Source organism: Octodon degus, unplaced genomic scaffold, assembly GCF_000260255.1.
Source record: "Octodon degus isolate 3935 unplaced genomic scaffold, OctDeg1.0 scaffold00100, whole genome shotgun sequence".
In the NCBI taxonomy this organism is placed as follows: Eukaryota; Metazoa; Chordata; class Mammalia; order Rodentia; family Octodontidae; genus Octodon; species Octodon degus.
The window spans coordinates 2318115-2337186 of record NW_004524676.1 but is presented as its reverse complement, the minus strand read 5'-3'; the positions used below and the strand labels follow the sequence as shown (position 1 = coordinate 2337186).

The following is a 19072-nucleotide window of genomic DNA, read 5'->3' as shown; positions in this document are numbered from 1 at the left end:
TTCTCCAGTGTAGGGGAGATGTCGTGGTGGATATTGGAGCCTTTGATCTCTCTATTACGAAATTTAAAGACAGCTGTATACACTCTCTAGATTGTTGGTGTTTGCTTATAAACCCTGCAATGTCTGTGATCAAGAGGAACTCTTCACCTTAAAACTGAAAAGGAATTCTGTTTCGCAGACACAGAGCCAGAGGCAGGGTGCAGCAAGGACCTCAAGGTCACTGGCTGCAGGGCACAGGCGCACCAGCACTTAGCACCAGGATTCCTTTATACCCCTGTACTTTATTTCTCTCCTGCAGACTGTGTGGCTGGCTGGCACTTGGCAAACAGTATACGACCCCTTAATGTCTCTGCCCTTGGCACATTTCTGCCTTTCAGTCTGGTCTCCTTCCCAAGGACAGTGCTGTTCTGTACACTTGGAGGCGTGTGCTAGGCCTGTGAGGACCTGAACCATTTCATGCACTCACGTGTTTATGGCACTCGCCTGCCATGTGCCAGGCAGGGTGCAAGGTGCTGTACAGTAGTGAGCCCCCAGGATCCCTAATTTCCGGAGAGAGGACAAAAAACCCTGATGAATACACACAGGGTGGGCGGGGCTGCAGAGGGTGCTGCCCACAGAGAGAAGAAGGGCTGATAATGTGGGGTTGGGAAGCAGGAGGTGGAGGTGACAGTAGGGACCTGGATGGAGGAAATGCAGCCCTGGGATTTCCTGGGTTTCCTCTCAGCGCCCTCCAGGTCCCTGTTATCTGCAAGCAGTGCTGATGTCACTTGTCTGAAACAAAAGGACGCAGGGTGGGGGGTCTGGCTCCCCCCTGACAATAGCAGTGGCCCTCTTCAGACCAGACTGAAGGCTGTCTTTCATATATAGAGAGTTAATGGAAGATTTTACTCTCTGGGCTGTCTCACCAGTAAAGACACTTCCAGTAGCCAAGCAGGCTGACAGTCCCTCATGGCAAAGGGTGCAGGCGGAGCTCACAAGCAGCCACCACAGAGGAAACAGCCTCTCAGTGGCTCCTAGCTAGTACTGTGCTCTGGTTTGTACTTGGGAGTTTTTTGTGGGCTCAGCTAACGTGGTCCCCAAACAAGGTCAGCCTGGAAGGATGCATCCACCTGCCAGTACTCCCTGTATCTTAATGATAGGCCACTCTGTGGCTTGACTGAAGTCAGGAATTGATAGCAAGCTTCTTGGACAGATGCTGTTAGCTGCAGTGTTCCCTGAAGAAGCCCCAGCAGAATGAAGTAGGGAGAAGGAAATCTGACCCAGGTATTCACGGTGAATTTCACAGGTCCACAGGGGAAAGTGGTAACCTTTGAAGTCTCCCTGATCCGGAAATCTCCATACCCTAAGGCCAGAGAGTTCTGTGTTAGAACTTCTCAAAGAATCATCTTGAAAAGTGGAATCCATTTGGCTGATAAAGAATTTATTTGAATTACAAATCGTGTTGTCGGAATCAGTTTCCAACCTATTCTAACAACAGAGCCACAATTTTTGGTCTCTGCCACTTTAAAAAAGTTTTTAAAATTCCATTTCTCAGCTGCCTTGGCTTGCATCAGGGAGAACAGAATGGACTGCAAAGCTATTTGCTTGCCTGGTCTATTTTTGGCAGCTTGTTTGTGCATTTTTAGATCAATTACAATAGGCTATTGTTCAGTTGTATACTGTAGAAATGTATATGTTGCCAGTCACTCCCAAGGAGTCATGCGGTACAGGATTTTTTAAAAAGTCGAATACCCAACACATTGGTGGTCGTTTTAAGTAACTTTTATTGAACAGCACTTTAGAAGCTGACCACGTTTTAAATACCGCCTCCCCTCCTGTCCTGGCATCCTATCACCTGGTGAGGAGGAGGCTGTCAGAAACTCACGTTTGACCTTCACAAGGCATCAGACCTCCACTTGGTGCTAAAGTGTCATTTCTTGCTAGTCTTGATTTTGGCCTGTCTTGGTCTTTTGCGAAGATGAGTGAACCGAGTTCCCCCTTCCCTTAGCGCACCTATGAATATAGCTCAGAGGCAAGGTTAGCCTGTAGGCTCGCGGGGCATTTGCCTGCGTTCGCCCAGCCTGCGTGCGGGACCCCTTGCCAGCGTCCTCGCGTGCGTGCGTGTGTCGGGCGGCCTGAGCTCGGTGGTGCTTTTGCTATTATTCGTGGTGCACGTGGACCTCCAGAGCGAGGCTCCTATGCTAAGGAGCCCTCAGTGGGAACCCGCTCCGGGCGGGGTGAGTGGACGGGCGGTCCCGCCCTGGGACGGGGCGAGGCCGACAGAGGGCGGGGCCCGCTTGGGCGGCGGACACCTGCGGGCGGCCTGTGACAGTTCCTGGAAAGCGGCGGCGCGCTCTGACCCGGAGTGCTCCTCCTGCGGCCGGGAGCCGGGGCCGGGATCCGCAGGAAGAGAGGCTACTCCCTTTCGGATTTTATCCGCGGCCTCTGGTTACCCTTGAAGCTCCCGGCCCGAGCGGAGACCGGAGACTGGTGCTGTCTGCCGACAGGAGGAGGAGGAAGAGCAGGAACAGGAGCGGGCGCGGGACGGCAGTGCCCCCGACGGGCGGCCGGAGCGCAGGGAGCGGAGGACGGGGCGCCCGGCGCAGGCCTTCGGGTGAGGGGGCTGCCGGGCGGGGCCGCGGGGTGCGCTCGGGAACGGGGCTCCGGGGGCTCGGGGCAGGGGACGGGGACGGGGCGCGGGCGGAGGCGGCTGCCCAACCTGGGCCGGGGCGGCGGGGTCGCGGGGAGGACCCCACTCCCGGCCGCTGCTCTCTACCCGGCCTCGGCCCGGCGCCTCCTGGCGGCCGCGCTTGGAGCTGGAGGGGGCGTTCCAGACAGCGCGAGGTCCGACCCCCAGGGACTGAGCGCTGCCGCAGGGGGCGGCCGGGGCTGTGGGTTCGCGTCGGGCTCTGTGCCGGGCCCGGCCACTTTCCCGGAGTGTTTTCTCTGGAAACTGCTTTCGAGCGGGCGCTGCGCGCTGCACAAAGGGGAGTTTGTTCAGAAGCCGGCAGGTGATGGTGAAACCCGAGGCCGTGTGTGCCTTGGAGCCGACTCAGGCTGCCCGATTCCTTGGGCCGCTGCGGAAGAGAAATACTAAAACCCCAGCGGGAGAGGACGGGCCGCATTGAGGACGGGGCGCAGGGCCCGCGGGCCAGGTAACCCGACCCGGGAGCGGGACCTGCTTGGTCGCCGCACGTCCTCCTTTTGTTTAGCAGCCTGACTTGCTGTCCTGGAATGCGTTGGTGCCTGAAGTGAGGATGCTTTGAAAGAATTCCACGTTCCCTCTTGGAAAAATGAAGCGGTTTTGGCAACTGTATGGTGCACGCCCTTAAGAGCCCTGCGGTGGGAAAATGTGCGAGTTGCGGGGGAGGATGGAGGTTTACTTGGAAAATATGGTAGAGAAGCCCCCAAGAGACGCACGGCAGTACCACTGATGGCTGGATGAAGTACGTCTTGTGCGCAGTGTTTTCACTAGCGGTAAAATTTGAGTTGGGCCGTGGTGACTGTGATTCTCCCTGTCAGAGGACTGACTTTGGATGTCCTTTGGGTGCACGATAACCTAAAGAAATCTCAGCGTAGGGTCTTTTCACAATGCAGACCTTGATTGCAATAGTTTGAAAGTTTAGCTCATTACTAAGTTAAGGACGCCATCAACAAGGAAATGGATATGTCCATAAAGGTTGTAGTTTTGTGTTCAAAGGGGGAAATGTTACAGGTTTCCGTGCTAACACGTTGGCTGTCGTTTCATTTACGCGTGAGAGTAGTTTCTGAATGTAGAACCTGTGATAGCCATCTTGTATGCACTAAAGCCTTGTTAACAAGAAGTTGACAAAGAAGTTGTTGAACAGTTTGCAGCCTGCAGGATGCACTTAGCAGCTGGGGACACCCAGGAATGTCAGCGGTACTGGCTGGCAGATCATTGTCTGGGACGCTTCTGGCACTCAGAGGACTTGTAGCATCCCTGACCATGTACACATAGAAATACTTGTGCAGAACAATCCTACCGTGCCATGGTCCACTCCACCTAGGAAGCCGAGCGAATGCAGTGGGGAGAGAATTGACCGTTAGGGATATGACCTTAGACGTCGTAATCAGCTGCAGGCACTGAACATTCTCTTTTCTGTTTGCATGGTTTTGATTTGGTGATTTGGGCCAAGAAAGTGATGACCAACAGGAACTATAGCAGAACTTACTGCTACACAGTTATTCCCTCAGCGTGTACCTGATCGACCACTCTGCATTCTCCACCACCTATATAGAGGTGCATTATATGCTGGCATGCCATCTTTCAGTCTGCTGATCCTCAGAACTGTCTCTGACTCAGTTTCCCCCTCTCCTGCTCCTATAATACCGTCCCTTTTCTCAGCCATCACGTTTAGGCTTCATTAGGACAGTGGGTGAGTTGGCCCCTATTCTTTTCCCTGTTACCACCATGTTAATCTCTTAAAGACCAGAAATGCCTGGCATCTCCTATATGTGCACCTTTCGTCACTTCCCGTTGCCTGTGGTGCTAAGTCTCTGCTTGACAAGAATAATTCTTGAAGATCTGAGGTGCCTTTGCCATCTGTTGTTGCTTCTGTGGCTCTTTCCTGGTGAAACTGCCAGCTCTTCACTACCTCTGGATCTTCACGTACTGCACTGACACAGCTTTCTAGGAAGATCCAGTGAGGGCTGTTACGTATACATCATGGCCAGTCAGGAGGACAGTCCTTAGCTACTCCGGATGCAGCTACGGCCCAAGAAAAAATAAACAGATTCCCTAAATAACCAAAATAGCACAGCAAAATAATACAGCTGCTTCTGAGTAACCCTTTCCTGTACAGAACGCTGTCCTATTTCTCCAGGGACTCCTGTGCTCCTAGAACAACGGGTTAAGACCTCATCCACCGTGGAATCATTCTGTGTATTTCTGGAAAATTTTTTTGACAATTACTTGTCTAGTTTAAAGAACATTGGCAGCAACAATTTTTTTTAAAAAGGCTTAGAGGTAGCTGGTTGTTGGCAACAGGGAAAGGCTACTTCCTAAAAGCCAAACAGCAGGAGTGCAAACACAAAAGCAAGGGGGAAGCAAACCTGTGCTTTTTGGGTCAGGAGGTGCGAGGCCCTGGACTGCAGCGCCATGGCGTGAAGCAGCCCTGAACTCCCCTCGTGGTCCAGGTGAGGGACTGGGCCAGGTCACATGCTCTGGATTCCAACTCAGGCTTCCTGAGGCCAGAGGCCAGAGCTCTTTCCACTGTGCTCCGAATGAAAACAAGTGATGGGCCAAAGGCTAAATCACACATAATTGGCACGACACTGTTAAAACATGGAAATATATCATAAGATTTAGAAACACTTTTATCACAGGGTTTAACAACCCGGCATTTAGTGGAATAAATGTGACTTGCCCCTTTCATTGCCCAGAACCCACCCACAGTGGTTTTTAAATGTAATGATGAGTGCAGTGAATGAATTGAGGGAAGTAACTTCCCATGGAACCCCTCCTCATGTCCTTGTGTGGGATAAGTGAGGCCATGCTCGGATTTGGGGGACAGGTGCCCCTCACATCCAAGTGTAAAGGAGGTGTTCATGAGCTCCATCAGCAGAGACACTGAGGACCTGCCGGGCACCACGGAACCCCCTACCCCCTCACGTGCAAAGGACATACAGTGGGCGGCGAGACATGGCAGCCACTGCTGGGCAAAGTCGTTCCTCTCTCCCGAGCTCACAAAGATGGAACCCAGGGGTCACAGTGTGGTCTGCACTTGCTCTTCCCAGGTGGTCTCTATGTCACTAGTGTCTAGTCACAGTGCAGATGCACACTGCCAGCTGCATAACAGCTGCAGCAGGAACTGCTCCTTTATATGCATATGATTTTTTTTCTGATTTAAATGTTCCTGTATCCTTCACCTCAGGAAGGAAGGTAGCTGCTGCTTTTGAAGAACGGGGTCTCCAGACATTTGGTAACTTGTGAAGGCGCAAGGGCCACAGGGCTGAGTTCATGGCCACCCAGCGCCAGTTTGTTCTCTGCCCATCTCTTCTGCCCCGGTCAGACGTTCTTTTGACAATTATACAATGATGGAGAAGTCGCACGTTTAATTTTTTTAAAATAGTGAGACGTGTCTATTGAACTATTTTCAAGAATAGAGGGAAGAAAGAACAAGAGAGAAATGGAACAGTCCCTTTTCTGTGGCACTGCTTCTGTGGAATACCCTTGTGACAGTCCCGAGGGAAAAAGTGTCCCTGCTCTACCAACTGTAGGCTTATCTCGCACACCCATCTACACCCTTTCTTTTGTTATTGGTTTCTTGGTGCATTTAATCCTCAAAACAGCGTGTGCACTGCCCTCAGCCTGCCTGAATGAAATGCAGGCCGCCTTCCCTGTGCTGGACCCCAGTGCCATCCAGGTGTGTTGGCGGCCAGCGAAAGTTTTCTTCTTCTGTGCACTTCCCAGGTGGCCAGACTGTTGGGAACCTAACAAAGCCATTCCTGAACGTGGTTCTACTGTCTTTCCCCTGGACTGTGACTGGCTCATATCCACGGAAGTAAGGACACCCTGAGAGGCAGCACTCCTGTGGGCCTGTCTCCAGCCCCAGCGCAGGTGGCTCGCGCAGCCTTGTCATTCCCTTGCGATTAGGGTAACTGCCTGCATTATGGCACTTCAAGAGCAAGACAGTGAACCCCAGAACACAGACGGTCTTCATGATTTGGGCTTTACATTGTGTTTGCAGCTTTCACTTGATCTTAGCTGAAAGGCTGAGAAGTGATTGTTTGCAGCTTTCTAACATGCGTTGTTTGGGGGTAGGAGAGCTGGTACTAGGGGTCAGGCCTTGGGCTCGCAGGGTAAGCAGGAGCCAACACTAGGCCACACCCCCAGGCTTTGCACACAGTTTGTCTAAAAGAACATACTTAACTGTGGTTATAGGAGAGGAGAGCAACCCCACTCTAATGGGCTCCCCAAGGGCCTGGGGTGGGCAAGACGCGAGTGAGAATAACCGCGAGTCCAGGTCAAGAAGTGTGAGAGTTCCTTTTACTGTTGCAACTTTGCTGAAACATGCAATTAATCAAAATTTTAAAATCACAAAGAATAAGCAAAGTGCAGGGCCCAAGGCAGGTCCATGACTGACGAAGGGTCATTCTGCAGAAGAAAAATAGGATGAAAAACATTTCACCCAGCCCCTGGTTTGAATAATTCTGTTTCTAGTATAGCTCAGCCTGTTTCACAAACCTGATTTCTGCTGTTTACCATCATCTACCTGAAAAGCTGAGAGCTGAAAACGGAGCCAGCCGGCTTCTTCCGTTTGATTTCTCATGGCCGCCTGGCTTGGCCTGTGAGGTGGTACTGGACGGATGGACGGCCGTCTGCCCTGCAGCTGGGTTGTACTGTGGACTGGCTCCATCCACTGCCGCCCCCAGGAGGCAGCGTGGGGTCAGGGAGGCCTGGGGTCCCTGGAATCACGAACCACACTGTCCTGAGACCACTGCTCTCAGCATACTGGCCTTGGGCCTGGATCCCGAGGCAAGCTGCTTCAAGGCTCAGTTCCTTCCTAAGTGACACCACCTACACTGGGCTGCTGCACAGGATGTGCCATCCCCTAATAGCGCCAGGAGACACTTAACAGGAGTAAGTGACCTCTTAGAGTACTACCAAAACGGAATGTCGTGCTTGCCGTGAGAATGCCTCCTAAGGTTCTTCTTTGGTCAGCGAGTGGTCGTCTTCGGCGTAGCTGGTAGGAAGGACCGAGCAACATGCGTGGGGCTCAGCTGACTTACTTCAACCCCATGGCAGTTCACATTTTCCCCAAAATGCTAACTGAGGAGTACAGGGCCAAATTAAGATCTCTGACGATCTATCTTTGTGCTAGCTTGGAAAATCCATGGTTTGTCATAGTCTGTGGTGTTTTCTCTTCTTGCACCCTGTAGTTATGGTACATTCTTAGGTCCAACTTACTAGGTACATCCTTTGTAATTCTGAGTACATAGCCTAGTATCTTCCCACCACCAGATGAGGCAAAAGACGAACGTTCCGATTTCACGAATCAGGACAGAGTGCTTTGAAGACACCAGTTCTCCTGGGGGCTTGGAGTTACTAATTAAAGTCTTAGCCTCTGGCTCGCATGTGGGGGTTGGTTTTTCAAACCAAAAGGAAAACTGTTAGACACAAGACATTTTCTCCCTTTCACCAACACATCCTTTTTCATTGAGGAGCTAGAGCACGTGCCTGTGTTCAGAAAGCCTTTCCTAAGACATGAATGAATCGCACCTGTGTGCAACAGCTTGCTTAGAAGGTCACCACCTCTGTATGGTGTAGGAAATGAGGTGGCTCAGAGCACATGAAAGCTTAATTTCTGAGTGAGAACAATATCTGCCATCATTGCTCCTGCTGTCACTAAAGGCTGCAACCATGAGGGGCATGACCTGCTGGTGGTGAGCTGATAGGATGTCAATGATTTAAGGTTCCTTTGATTTATTATAAAAGAAAAACGGTACTTTTCGATAATCATTTTAATAGGTAATACAAATGACTTCATCTTGGGCTGAAACTTTCATTTTTATTGCCTTTCTCTTTTTTTTTTTTTTTTTCTTGGTTTTTCTGAGACAGGGTCTCACTGCATGCAGGCTGGCTTTGTGCTCACTTTGTAGCACAGGCGAGTTTTGAACTCACAACAGTCCTCCTGCCTCAACCTCCTGGGTGCTGGGATTACAGATGTGTGCCACCATGCCCGGCTTGCCTTTTTACTTAAGCAAATGAGAACATTTAATAAGTCAGGAGAATTGAGGGAAGTCTCCTTTCAGCTGTGTAACCCTGGGAAGCACTTAATTTTTCTGACCCATCTTTCCTTTAAAATGAATGAGTTGGACTCATAATTTTCTTTCTTTACATCGTAGGGAGGCAAATACAAGAGTGTTCACCTGATTCTAAAAGTTATTTTTTTCCCTTTAGTTTTTTGGGTGAGGGAGGAGTTTTGAGACTCGGAAGACAATCCAATTGACTGCAGAGGTGCTGGGTCTTAGGGTAGGGTGTGTGCTGCCCTGACACCTGTATTGTTCTTCATCTAAGGCAGGTTTTCATTCAGAGGAGGACCTACTTGACCTAGCAGGGGGTTGGCTCATGGCATTTTGCGCATGGTACTGCCTGTATTTTCACTAAATGCTGGCTTCCACTACAGTTAAACACCAACAGCCACCATGCTGGATTTTATTTGAACCTAATGCTGTACTCAGTTACTGTCTGTGGACAAGTGTTTGGCTGGCTTCAGCCCTTTGTGAAAACTTGCGGACTTCATGTGTTCTACAGGATTAACTGTGTTATTTCTCCTCAGCACATAACTAAGTTTAGCGTCATGATGGGAACCCTGAAACCAAAGCACTGTGGCCCAGGGGACCCATTCCCAGCAGGCGATGCCTCAGTAGCCAGCTTGTAGAGGAATGGCGGGAGCTGGGTGAGGGTCCTCAGCCGTCTTCTGTGGCAGCGATGGGGCCTGATCCCAGCATGTCCTCCTGCAGTGTGGGGAAAGTCACGCAGTGTTCACTTGTCAGCAGGTTAGGAATCCACAGAGCAGTTTCCCTGAGGACTTTTACCGTGGTGTAGAGTGGCACCTTCCAAAGGCAACTGAAGGGAATGGCTTGTGGCAGTTGCCGAAGAGCAGCTTCCTGCGGTGGGCACACAAGTGTCCAATAAAGCCAGGAAGGCGCGTGAGCTCTTCCCGTGGGTAAGCTCTTCTCTTGCATTGTCTCCAGCAGCCTCAACTGGATGTCCTGTGACTGAGACTCCCCCAGCGCTGCATTTGATTACTATGCCTTTGGAGATGGAGCCCAAAGTGAGCAAGCTGGCCTTCGGGTGTCAGAGAAGTTCCACCTCGGATGACGACTCCGGCTGCGCCCTGGAGGAGTACGCGTGGGTCCCCCCAGGCCTCAGACCTGAGCAGGTGGGACCTCATCATCCTGTTCTGTTTGCTAGGGTGATTTCAGACTGCAGACTGTTGTTCTAAAAATACACAAACCAGATACGTGTGGTAGCACACACCTGTAATCCCAGCACTTGGGAGGCTGAGGCAGGAGGACCACCATGAGTTTGAGGCCAGCCTGCACTATGAAGTGAGACCCTATCTCAAAAACAAAACCATAATATCATATTTAAAAGCCTACAGAGAACAGCACTGCAACACTGGCGTACTCCTGGCCCTCACACCTCTTGGTGGGTTGCACTTTCACTCTTAGGTCCTACTTGGTTCCTCAGTGGTGCCGTTTCTGCTCTCATGATAGATGACATCCAGCGTGCACATGCGCACTTGTTATGTGGAGGTCTATCACGCCACCCAGCAGAGGGGCAGTGAAAGTGACCGTCAAGCTTTAGTGACAGAAGGAAGGGCTTAGAACTTTGGTTTCCAGGCCCATTCTCAGGAATGCCTTTGCTGGGGGGAGATGCAGAGCTTAAGAATCCACTGGGTGGTGTTGCCTAGGAGCCCACCCTTGATAACTGACTCCAAGTCTGGCCCCCACAGGGGGACCAGGACCGGAAGACAAATCTTAAGGCAGATGAGAACAATCTATGGAAGGTTACTTTTACTTTCCTAATATGTTTATAAGAATGAACTTGTTCAAAAATTACAACAAAAAAAAAGAACTTGTTGAAGGTGACTGGCCGTAGCTCTCACTATAAACCCAAAGCATGTTTTGAAAGAGAAGCCTGGGTGTGCAGCTGTGTGCGCATTAGGCCTGCTGCCGGGGGGCGGACTCCTTTGAGGGCTAGGTGCTGTCCCTCAGTCTCAGTGTCTGCGCACACAGGCGGTACTCAGTAAGCGTTGGTGACTCCAGCTTACACATCCAGTGTAGGTGGAGGCGGGGCACAGTGGCATGATTCTGAGAATCTACTTGCTAGAAAGAGCCCCTTCTTGCACCTTAGGCTGGGCGGCTGCATGTGGCCCTGCTCCGGAAGCAGGCAGGCCAAACTCCATCAGCCATCCTTCTTCCTGGAATCATGTTCCCTCCTTCTCTGCACTGACCGTGTCATTAAAGGATGGTCCTTAAGGACATCAGAAAAGTGAAGCGCTCAGTGAACTAAGTGCAGTTCAGCATGGCGCCTCCAAAGTAGCACTCATTGCCAAGAAAGCCAGCGTGAGAGAGAACCAGACAGGGAGAGTCTGTAACATGGGGCATGTCACATAGCCTGTGTGCTGACGCCACAACCGCCTGGCCTCAAGCTGATCCTTGGCTGGCCCTTGGAAGACCCCTGAAAGGCTGGCTGAGGAAGCGTAGCATTAAACGTGCATCTTTTATGGCACATAATTTATAATGTCCCTGTCACCACAAATTGCATTCATTCCTGAAGAGCAGTTCAGCAGCCAGGGCTGGCTTTCTGCAGGCCTGCAGATCTGCTCTGTTGGCTCAGGAGCGTCTTGTGAGCTTCTGGAGGCCAAAATCTGTGCCAAGGGGTAGGTAAGGCCGAGAGCGCTGAGGCTCGGTTCTGGGTACTGATGTCCTTCCTGCTGTCCATTATGCAGATCCAGCTCTATTTTGCATGTTTGCCGGAGGAAAAGGTTCCTTATGTGAACAGCCCTGGAGAGAAACATCGGATTAAACAGCTCTTATACCAGTTGCCACCGCATGATAATGAGGTAAAGTACTAGGAAGAAGGCTAACTAGGAAGAAACTTGTGCCTGGGAGGCATGGAGACGCTTCTCCGGCACCCCGGCTCCTGGCTACCCAGCCTTTCTCTCTGCTAATGGGGCCTGAGCACACAGCTTTCTGTTCCTGAAAAGGAGAAAGAGTGTCGCTGTAATAAGCTGAACACAGTTGCCTGTTAGTGTTCACAGCCACCCAGTGATTGCCAGGGCCTCGCTCCTTCCCTGCACCCCCCGCCTGCTGCCCGCTGTGGAAGCTTAGCCCCAGGTAGGGTTGAGTGCATGCAGAAAGTGGGATGAAAGTGGCAGTTGCTTAAATCCTGTTGGGAAAGGTTAACATCTTGGGGGGGTTTTCAGCGTCTTTCTGCAGTATTTTAAAAAATAGAACGAGGCTGTTTCTTCAGATGACACTGTCCCTTTTCTACAGAGGTGGCAAGACCTAGCTACATGTCCTTGTTCAAACTGGGGGCCCGGGAGGTGGAGCCCCTTCTTGCACCTTAGGCTGGGCGGCTGCATGTGGCCCTGCTCCTGAAGCAGGCAGGCCAAACTCCGTGCGTGGCTAAATTTGTCCTTCCATCCCGACTCTTGGAAAATAAAGGCTGGGTGGGAAGACAGCGCTCCAGCGTGGGCTTTCTCTCCCTTTGGGCACAGGTGCGGTACTGCCAGTCCTTGAGTGAAGAGGAAAAGAAAGAACTGCAGGTGTTCAGCGCTCAGCGAAAGAAGGAAGCACTTGGAAGGGGGACAATCAAACTTCTGTCCAGGGCGGTGATGCACGCTGTGTGTGAGCAGGTAGCCATCCCAGTGTGAGCGACGTGGGTGGAGCTAACGCAGGCAGGTGGGCGGGCAGGCGTGCATGCGTGCGAGCGTGCAACCTCCAAGGCACAGCCGCAGCCTCACCTGTTATGTTAGTTTCATATTCGCGAATATGCCCTGCATGAATGTCAGGTGAAAGCAGGCAAGGCCAGGGTACGCAGAAGCGTCACGAAGACGTGCAGTCCTTGCTGCTAGCTCTGCGTGGGGGAATGTGTCCTGCAGGATCTCGCGCGGGAAAGCTGGGCTCGTGTGGGTTGGAGGGGGCCGGGCGCAGAAGCATGCGGCGCAGTCGCCCGCCAGAGCATGCTCACTACAGATGTGAATCTCAGTAATCCAGTATTAAAAAGCCATCTAGTCACTAATGGGAGAAGGCAGACATACAAGCTTTCTTGCTGAAGTTGGGAGTACACTAGAGTGGGCAAGGCGATTTAACCCATCAAATCTGTTCACAGTGCGGCCTGAAGATAAACGGAGGGGAGGTGGCAGTGTTCGCCTCCCGGGCTGGCCCCGGTGTGTGCTGGCACCCGTCCTGCTTTGTGTGCTTCACGTGCAGCGAGTTGCTGGTCGACCTCATCTATTTTTATCAGGATGGAAAAATTCACTGTGGCAGGCACCACGCAGAACTGCTCAAGCCCCGGTGCTCTGCATGTGATGAGGTAAAAAGGTTCAGCCCTTAATGTTGGAAAAAACGAAGCGATAGCCAGATTTCCACTCTTCACAGCCAAGCAAATATGCGTGTCTCCAGGTTTTTACTGTGTGTGTATATTTTAAGATAACCTTGTCCTTTGATGCAATGGAATAACCTGTAACTAGTGACAGAGGCCAGCTGCGGCTGTGCTTTCCCTAGTCTGGGGTGGCCCTCGGTGAGATAAGGCTCACGCAGCAGATGATCTTGTTTTGTTCAGTACAGAGAAGGGGTGCAGATGCACGGCCAGCAAACCGCGGCCACCTCCCAGGGCAGGTGAGCAAGGATGAGGCAAACGACGTTTCTTTAAGTGTCTTATTTTACAGTAACTTTAAACTTACAGAAATGTTGAAAAGATACAGAATTCTAGTACCCTTCTCTCACTTTTCCTGGATGTTGCCTCTTGGTGTATGTATCAAATCTACGTCAGCAACACTGGTGAAGCCCAATGTCCCCATTTCTGTGTTAATGTCCCCTTTCTCTTCCAAGACCTACTGCAGGATCCTCTGTGGTGGCCTCAGCCTTCTTCAGTCAGTAACAGTAAATTCTTTTTTTTTTTTTTTTTCCCTTCGGTGAGACAGTAACTCAGCATGTATCCCAGTCAGACTTAAGATATTAGCATGTTATCATGCCTGGCTAAATTTCACATGCTAACTTTCATAGGTTTGGTTTTGTCAGTGGCATGCTTTTTGAATACTTCCTTGAAATAAACAGAAAGTCCATCCTTTAGGGCGGCCACCAGGCCAAATGATACATTATCTGCCCATCCCAGTGCTGTTCACAGACACACACCATCTAACTGCAAAAGCGCTGCAGGCTCTTGTTTTGTTCTTGTTAGAACACTCAGACCACTGAACTATTTCAGTGTTAGTGTGTTCTTTGTGAATTATGCCACCAAAGTGTTACCGGAGCGCAAAAACAGAACCAAATGTTTTACCTCCAGGTAGACATGGCTTTTCCCAACTCTCCATTCCTCTCACCTCAAGTGCTGAGGATTGAACCTAGTCCTTTGCAATGAGTTACATCCTAATATATTTTAAGGCAGGGACTAAGTTAAGTTGCCTAGGTTGGCTTCACACTTGGTGTCCTCCTGCCTCAGCTTCCCAGAACACTAGGATTACAGGTGTGTCGCCACACCTGGCTTTTTAAGTTAAACAAGCACTTAAATATTTCATTTTTTGCACCCTTCTCTGTTCCTGCTCTTGTTTTGTAGCTAAGCCAAGTTAGAGTGAAGCCTGCAGCTCTTACAAACAAGGTTAGCGGTCTGATGAAGAGCCGCTGCCCTTCAGCTACTCAGAAAAGAGTTACTGGGATAGAGTTCGCATTTGTTCTCCTTGCATGCTACGCCTCCACGTTTCTCCTTACAGATCATTTTCGCTGACGAGTGCACCGAAGCAGAGGGTCGCCACTGGCACATGAAGCACTTCTGCTGCCTTGAGTGCGAGACAGCCCTGGGGGGACAGAGGTACATCATGAAGGACGGGCGCCCCTTCTGCTGCGGCTGTTTCGAGTCTCTCTATGCCGAGTACTGTGAAACCTGCGGGGAGCATATTGGTGAGTTCAGACTGCCCAGTTATCCATCTTTAAAAAAACCTGAGGTATAATTTACCTGACATATACGGATCTTAAACGTTTTGGCTGAGTTTTGATGAAAGGATGTGTAGTCCCTTCTCATTATCCGCACTAGCCAGCACTGCACCTGTTAATACTGAAAGGTCACTCCCTGGAGAGATGCACAGCAAAGTTTCCCCATGAGACACGCACACATACACACGCACGCACGCACGCACACACTCACGGTGCCTCCATACGTCTCGCAGGTGCCAGGCTATCTACCGCTCAGCTGCGGCCCCCCACTGCGTTTTCATCAAGCCATGCGTGTTGCAGTTGAGTACTAGCACTCAGCTCATGGCTGACGCACAGTTGGGCAGGATCAGAAGTTTATGACACATCACAGCCTTGCACCTCATCATTATTCATGGGGGCCACCTCCAACAGTAGAATTACCAGCAAAAAGCACAAAATTTGTGGCACTAAACAGGCCGTGAACAGGACACTGGCTCATGGTAAGGGAGCTGAAATCAAAACAGAACATCCGCTTTTTCTGAACGCAGCTAGCATAGCAACACGTGTGTCACTGGCTTTAATTTGTGCCCCTCAGCAGGCCAGGGCACAACCAGGCGTGGGTTAGGCTCGCTGACTTTGGGGATGCAGGTGGCTTTGGTGCGTCCAGGCATACTCACAGAGACTCTGTAATGACAAGGAGGTAGTGGACCCATGTAACCACACTCCTATCAAGATCAGGATCGTCTCCATCACTGGAAGGCTCGCTCTTGTCCAGGTTTTCTCCATTTCATCCCTTAATCGATGCCCTTTTCCTTTCCTTCTACCTACAGGCGTAGACCACGCACAGATGACCTACGATGGGCAGCACTGGCATGCCACGGAGGCCTGCTTCTCCTGTGCCCAGTGCAAGGCCTCTTTGCTGGGGTGTCCGTTCCTTCCCAAACAAGGGCAGATCTATTGCTCCAAAACCTGCAGCCTCGGGGAAGACATCCACGCCTCTGACTCCTCTGACTCCGCCTTCCAGTCAGCGAGGTCCCGAGACTCCAGAAAAAGCGTCCGCATGGGCAAGAGCAGCCGGTCGGCTGACCAGTGCAGGCAGTCTCTCCTCCTGTCCCCCGCTCTGAACTACAAGTTCCCCGGCCTCTCAGGCAGTGCTGATGACACCCTCTCCCGGAAGCTGGACGATCTCACTCTCTCCAGACAAGGAGCCGGTTTTGCCAATGAGGAATTTTGGAAAGGCAGGGTGGAGCATGAAACCCCAGAAGAACCCGAAGAATGGGCCGAGCATGAAGATTACATGACACAGCTCCTCCTCAAATTCGGCGATAAAAGCCTCTTTCAGCCACAGCCCAGTGAGATGGACATCAGGGCGAGCGAGCATTGGATATCTGATAACATGGTTAAAAACACCCCGGAGTTAAAGCAAAATCACCAGAGCCTTGCGAGTAAAAAATACCAATCTGATATGTACTGGGCTCAGTCACAAGATGGGCTGGGCGACTCGGCTTACGGCAGCCACCCAGGGCCCGCAAGCAGTAGGAGGTTGCAGGAGCTGGACCTGGACCATGGTGCTGCGGGATACAATCACGACCAGACACAGTGGTATGAAGACTCCCTGGAGTGCTTGTCAGACCTGAAGCCGGAGCAAAGTGTTCGAGATTCCATGGATTCTCTGGCTTTGTCTAATATCACAGGTAAGTCATGGGGGGGGGGGTGATTCAGGGTATTAGAAAAGGGAGCCAAAATGTATTCAAAAACTTGTAATTCAGTAAGAGTTACTTAATACTGCAGGCCGAGGGAAGGAAAGCAGTTTCCACCAAATGCTCCAGCAGAGCAAGCCTGTATGCGTGTGCAGGCGAGTGTGCACACGGAAAGTATCTTCAGCACAGCCTTTTTAGGTGAGGATGACACTGAGTTTAAAGCAGAGAGAACAGATATTTGGATAAGGGAGTCCACTCTGGATTGTATCTGAGAATGTCTGTATTCTTCCGATTGTGCTATATATTTTATTTATTTTGTGGCGGCACTGGGGATTGAACTCAGGCCCTTGCGCAAGCACTTATTCTACTGAGCCATCTCCCTGGCCCCTGCTATGTACATTTGTTAAGGTATTAAAGTTGGCCTGAATACTTAAAAAGTTCGTAACTTTTAAAACTATTCTCCTGGATTGCCTTATGGCAAGATAGCCCAAAACGATCTGAACCTTTTGAATATAAAATACTTTATGTTCTCAAAGCACATTAATATCAGTTACCCACATTATAGTCTTATTGTATTATGGATATTATATATGTACATATACAGTCATTAACCCTGAGTGTGTGGAATAGCCTGTAACAGGCCTGTTAGGAACCTCATCCTGTAGTGGCTAATTCATAGACACGGAGGCATTCCCCTCCTGTGGCTAGTTTATAACCACACCAGTGACACCCAGTCCTGTCTGAAAGACACCGTTCCTGTGATGGACGCAGCTAGGAAAGGCTCTTGCGGCGCCCACTGCCGAGAATGCCGTGTGGGGCCGCGCAGTGACAAGGAGGGAGCCAACGAGCACCCTTGGCTTCTTGTGGTGCTGAGGATAAACCCAGGGACGCAGGCGTGCCAGGCAAGTGCTCGACCACTGGGCTACACGGCCCTCCGGCCCTGCTTCCCTAGAAGGCTTTAACGAAATGCTGAAATTCAAAGTTTTCTTTGAAATATCTCCACTTGGTAGCTGGTACTTAATAACATCAGATTAGGATTTTTGAGAATCACACTTTGTCTTTGGCTTCTGTTCTAGGGGCGTCCGTAGATGGAGAAAGCAAGCCAAGACCGTCCTTGTATTCCCTACAGAACTTTGAGGAGATGGAGGCGGAAGACTGCGAGAAAATGAGCAACATGGGGACTCTGAACTCCTCCATGCTGCACCGGAGCGCGGAGTCCCTGAAAAGCCTGAGCTCAGAGCTATGTCCGGAGAAGATCCTGCCCGAGGAGAAACCGGTGCATCTGCCGGTGCTCAGAAGATCCAAGTCCCAGTCCCGGCCCCAGCAGGTCAAGTTCTCGGACGATGTCATCGACCACGGCAGCTACGACGACATCGAGGTCCGGCAGCCCCCGATGAGCGAGCGGACGCGCCGCCGGGTCTACCACTTCGAAGAGCGGGGCTCGCGGCCTCACCACCACCGCCGGCGGCGGCGGAGCAGGAAGTCGCGCTCCGACAACGCCCTCAACCTGGTGGCGGAGCGCAAGTACTCGCCCAAGGACAGGCTGCGGCTGTACACGCCCGACAACTACGAGAAGTTCCTCCAGAGCAGGAGCGCCCGCGAGCTGCAGGCCTATGCCCAGCGCGGCGGCGGCGGCGGCGACCTCTACGGCCGCTACGCGCACGCCACCTCCGACTACGCCCTGCAGAGCCCGGGGGTGAGCCGCTTCCTGGGCCTCTACGGCGAGGGCGACGGCTCCTGGTGCTCCTCGTCCTCCTCCTCCACCTCGTCCTCCTCCGACTCCGAGGAGGAGGGCTATTTTCTCGGCCAGCCCATCCCTCAGCCCAGGCCGCAGAGATTTGCCTACTACGCCGACGACCTTTCTAGCCCCGCTTCCGCGCTCCCCACCCCTCAGTTTGGTCAGAGGACAACTAAATCCAAGAAGAAAAAAGGACACAAAGGCAAAAACTGTATTATTTCCTAAGCGAGTAGTGATGGAGAGCATTTGTTTCAGCTTAGCCATTAACCATCAGAGTATTTTTTTCTTCCCTAGGAAAGTTGCTAAGATAGTTTAAAGTGCTTTCTTTGTCCGTGTAAATGAGAACCCTACTGCTGTTTACAGTGTCAGATTCACATTCGAAAAGGTGTCGTTTCTCCCGTTTACTTACGAAGCCTCCCTGGGGGGCGCCGGGTTAGGGTGACACCTTGTGCCTGTGGCAGGCGCGCTACAGTTTCATCCATTGCCCCAGTCTCCAAAGAAACGGACCCGAGGTGATCAGACAGGGGTGTCACTCTGGAAGGCGAGGAGTGCCGGCCACCTTCGTTGCGCAGTAGTGTCTGTCAGTCACTGCATAACTTGGGTTGGCCTCGGTCCTGATCTGGGCCTCTTGCGAGGCATGCACGTGGCCCCGGTGACCTAGCTGACACTGTGCGTCGTTGCGTGAGGCCAACTTGTCCCCCATTAGCCCGGTAAACATTGTATTAACTCCAGCTACAGATAGGAAAAAAAATGCTATTTATAATGTAGTATTTCATAGAGGTAAGTGTATTCCTAATTTAACGGTGCAAATATTAATGTATATACTGTACAGTTCAGATTTTAAAGCTGATATTTTTATATCCCTGAATTGCAAGATGTTTGTTACACTGCAGTGCTAGACATGCTAGGGAACCAGAGACAGCATTTATGGATGAAATGATTGCTTGTGATGTAGTCAGGGCTTATAAGTTTAGACAGTCAAATTTAT

General features: G+C 51.2%; 1 protein-coding gene across 2 annotated transcripts; it reads left to right on the top strand.

Annotated features, from left to right (window-relative positions):
- The first annotated feature begins 2313 nt into the window (after positions 1–2313).
- On the top strand, positions 2314–18835 carry Prickle1 (prickle planar cell polarity protein 1). Of its 2 annotated transcripts, none has more exons than XM_004638580.2 (8): positions 2314–2593; positions 9700–9887; positions 11463–11576; positions 12234–12371; positions 12848–13051; positions 14448–14634; positions 15477–16340; positions 17423–18835. In XM_004638580.2, the coding sequence occupies exons 2-8, from the start codon at positions 9756–9758 to the stop codon at positions 18307–18309; spliced, it is 2526 nt and encodes an 841-aa protein (XP_004638637.1). In that variant the 5' UTR covers positions 2314–2593; positions 9700–9755; the 3' UTR covers positions 18310–18835. The 2 variants fall into 2 exon arrangements, with proteins under 2 accessions (XP_004638637.1, XP_023579365.1); XM_023723597.1 differs by having other exon boundaries at positions 2522–2593; positions 9703–9887.
- The last annotated feature ends 237 nt before the right edge of the window (positions 18836–19072 follow it).

Excerpts from the sequence above, each read along its gene's own strand:
- Prickle1 (XM_004638580.2), top strand. The coding sequence starts at position 9,756 with ATGCCTTTGGAGATGGAGCCCAAAGTGAGCAAGCTGGCCTTCGGGTGT. Across the intron at positions 13,052-14,447 it reads GGTGCTCTGCATGTGATGAG|ATCATTTTCGCTGACGAGTG; the intron begins GTAAAAAGGTTC and ends TTCTCCTTACAG. Across the intron at positions 16,341-17,422 it reads GGCTTTGTCTAATATCACAG|GGGCGTCCGTAGATGGAGAA; the intron begins GTAAGTCATGGG and ends CTTCTGTTCTAG.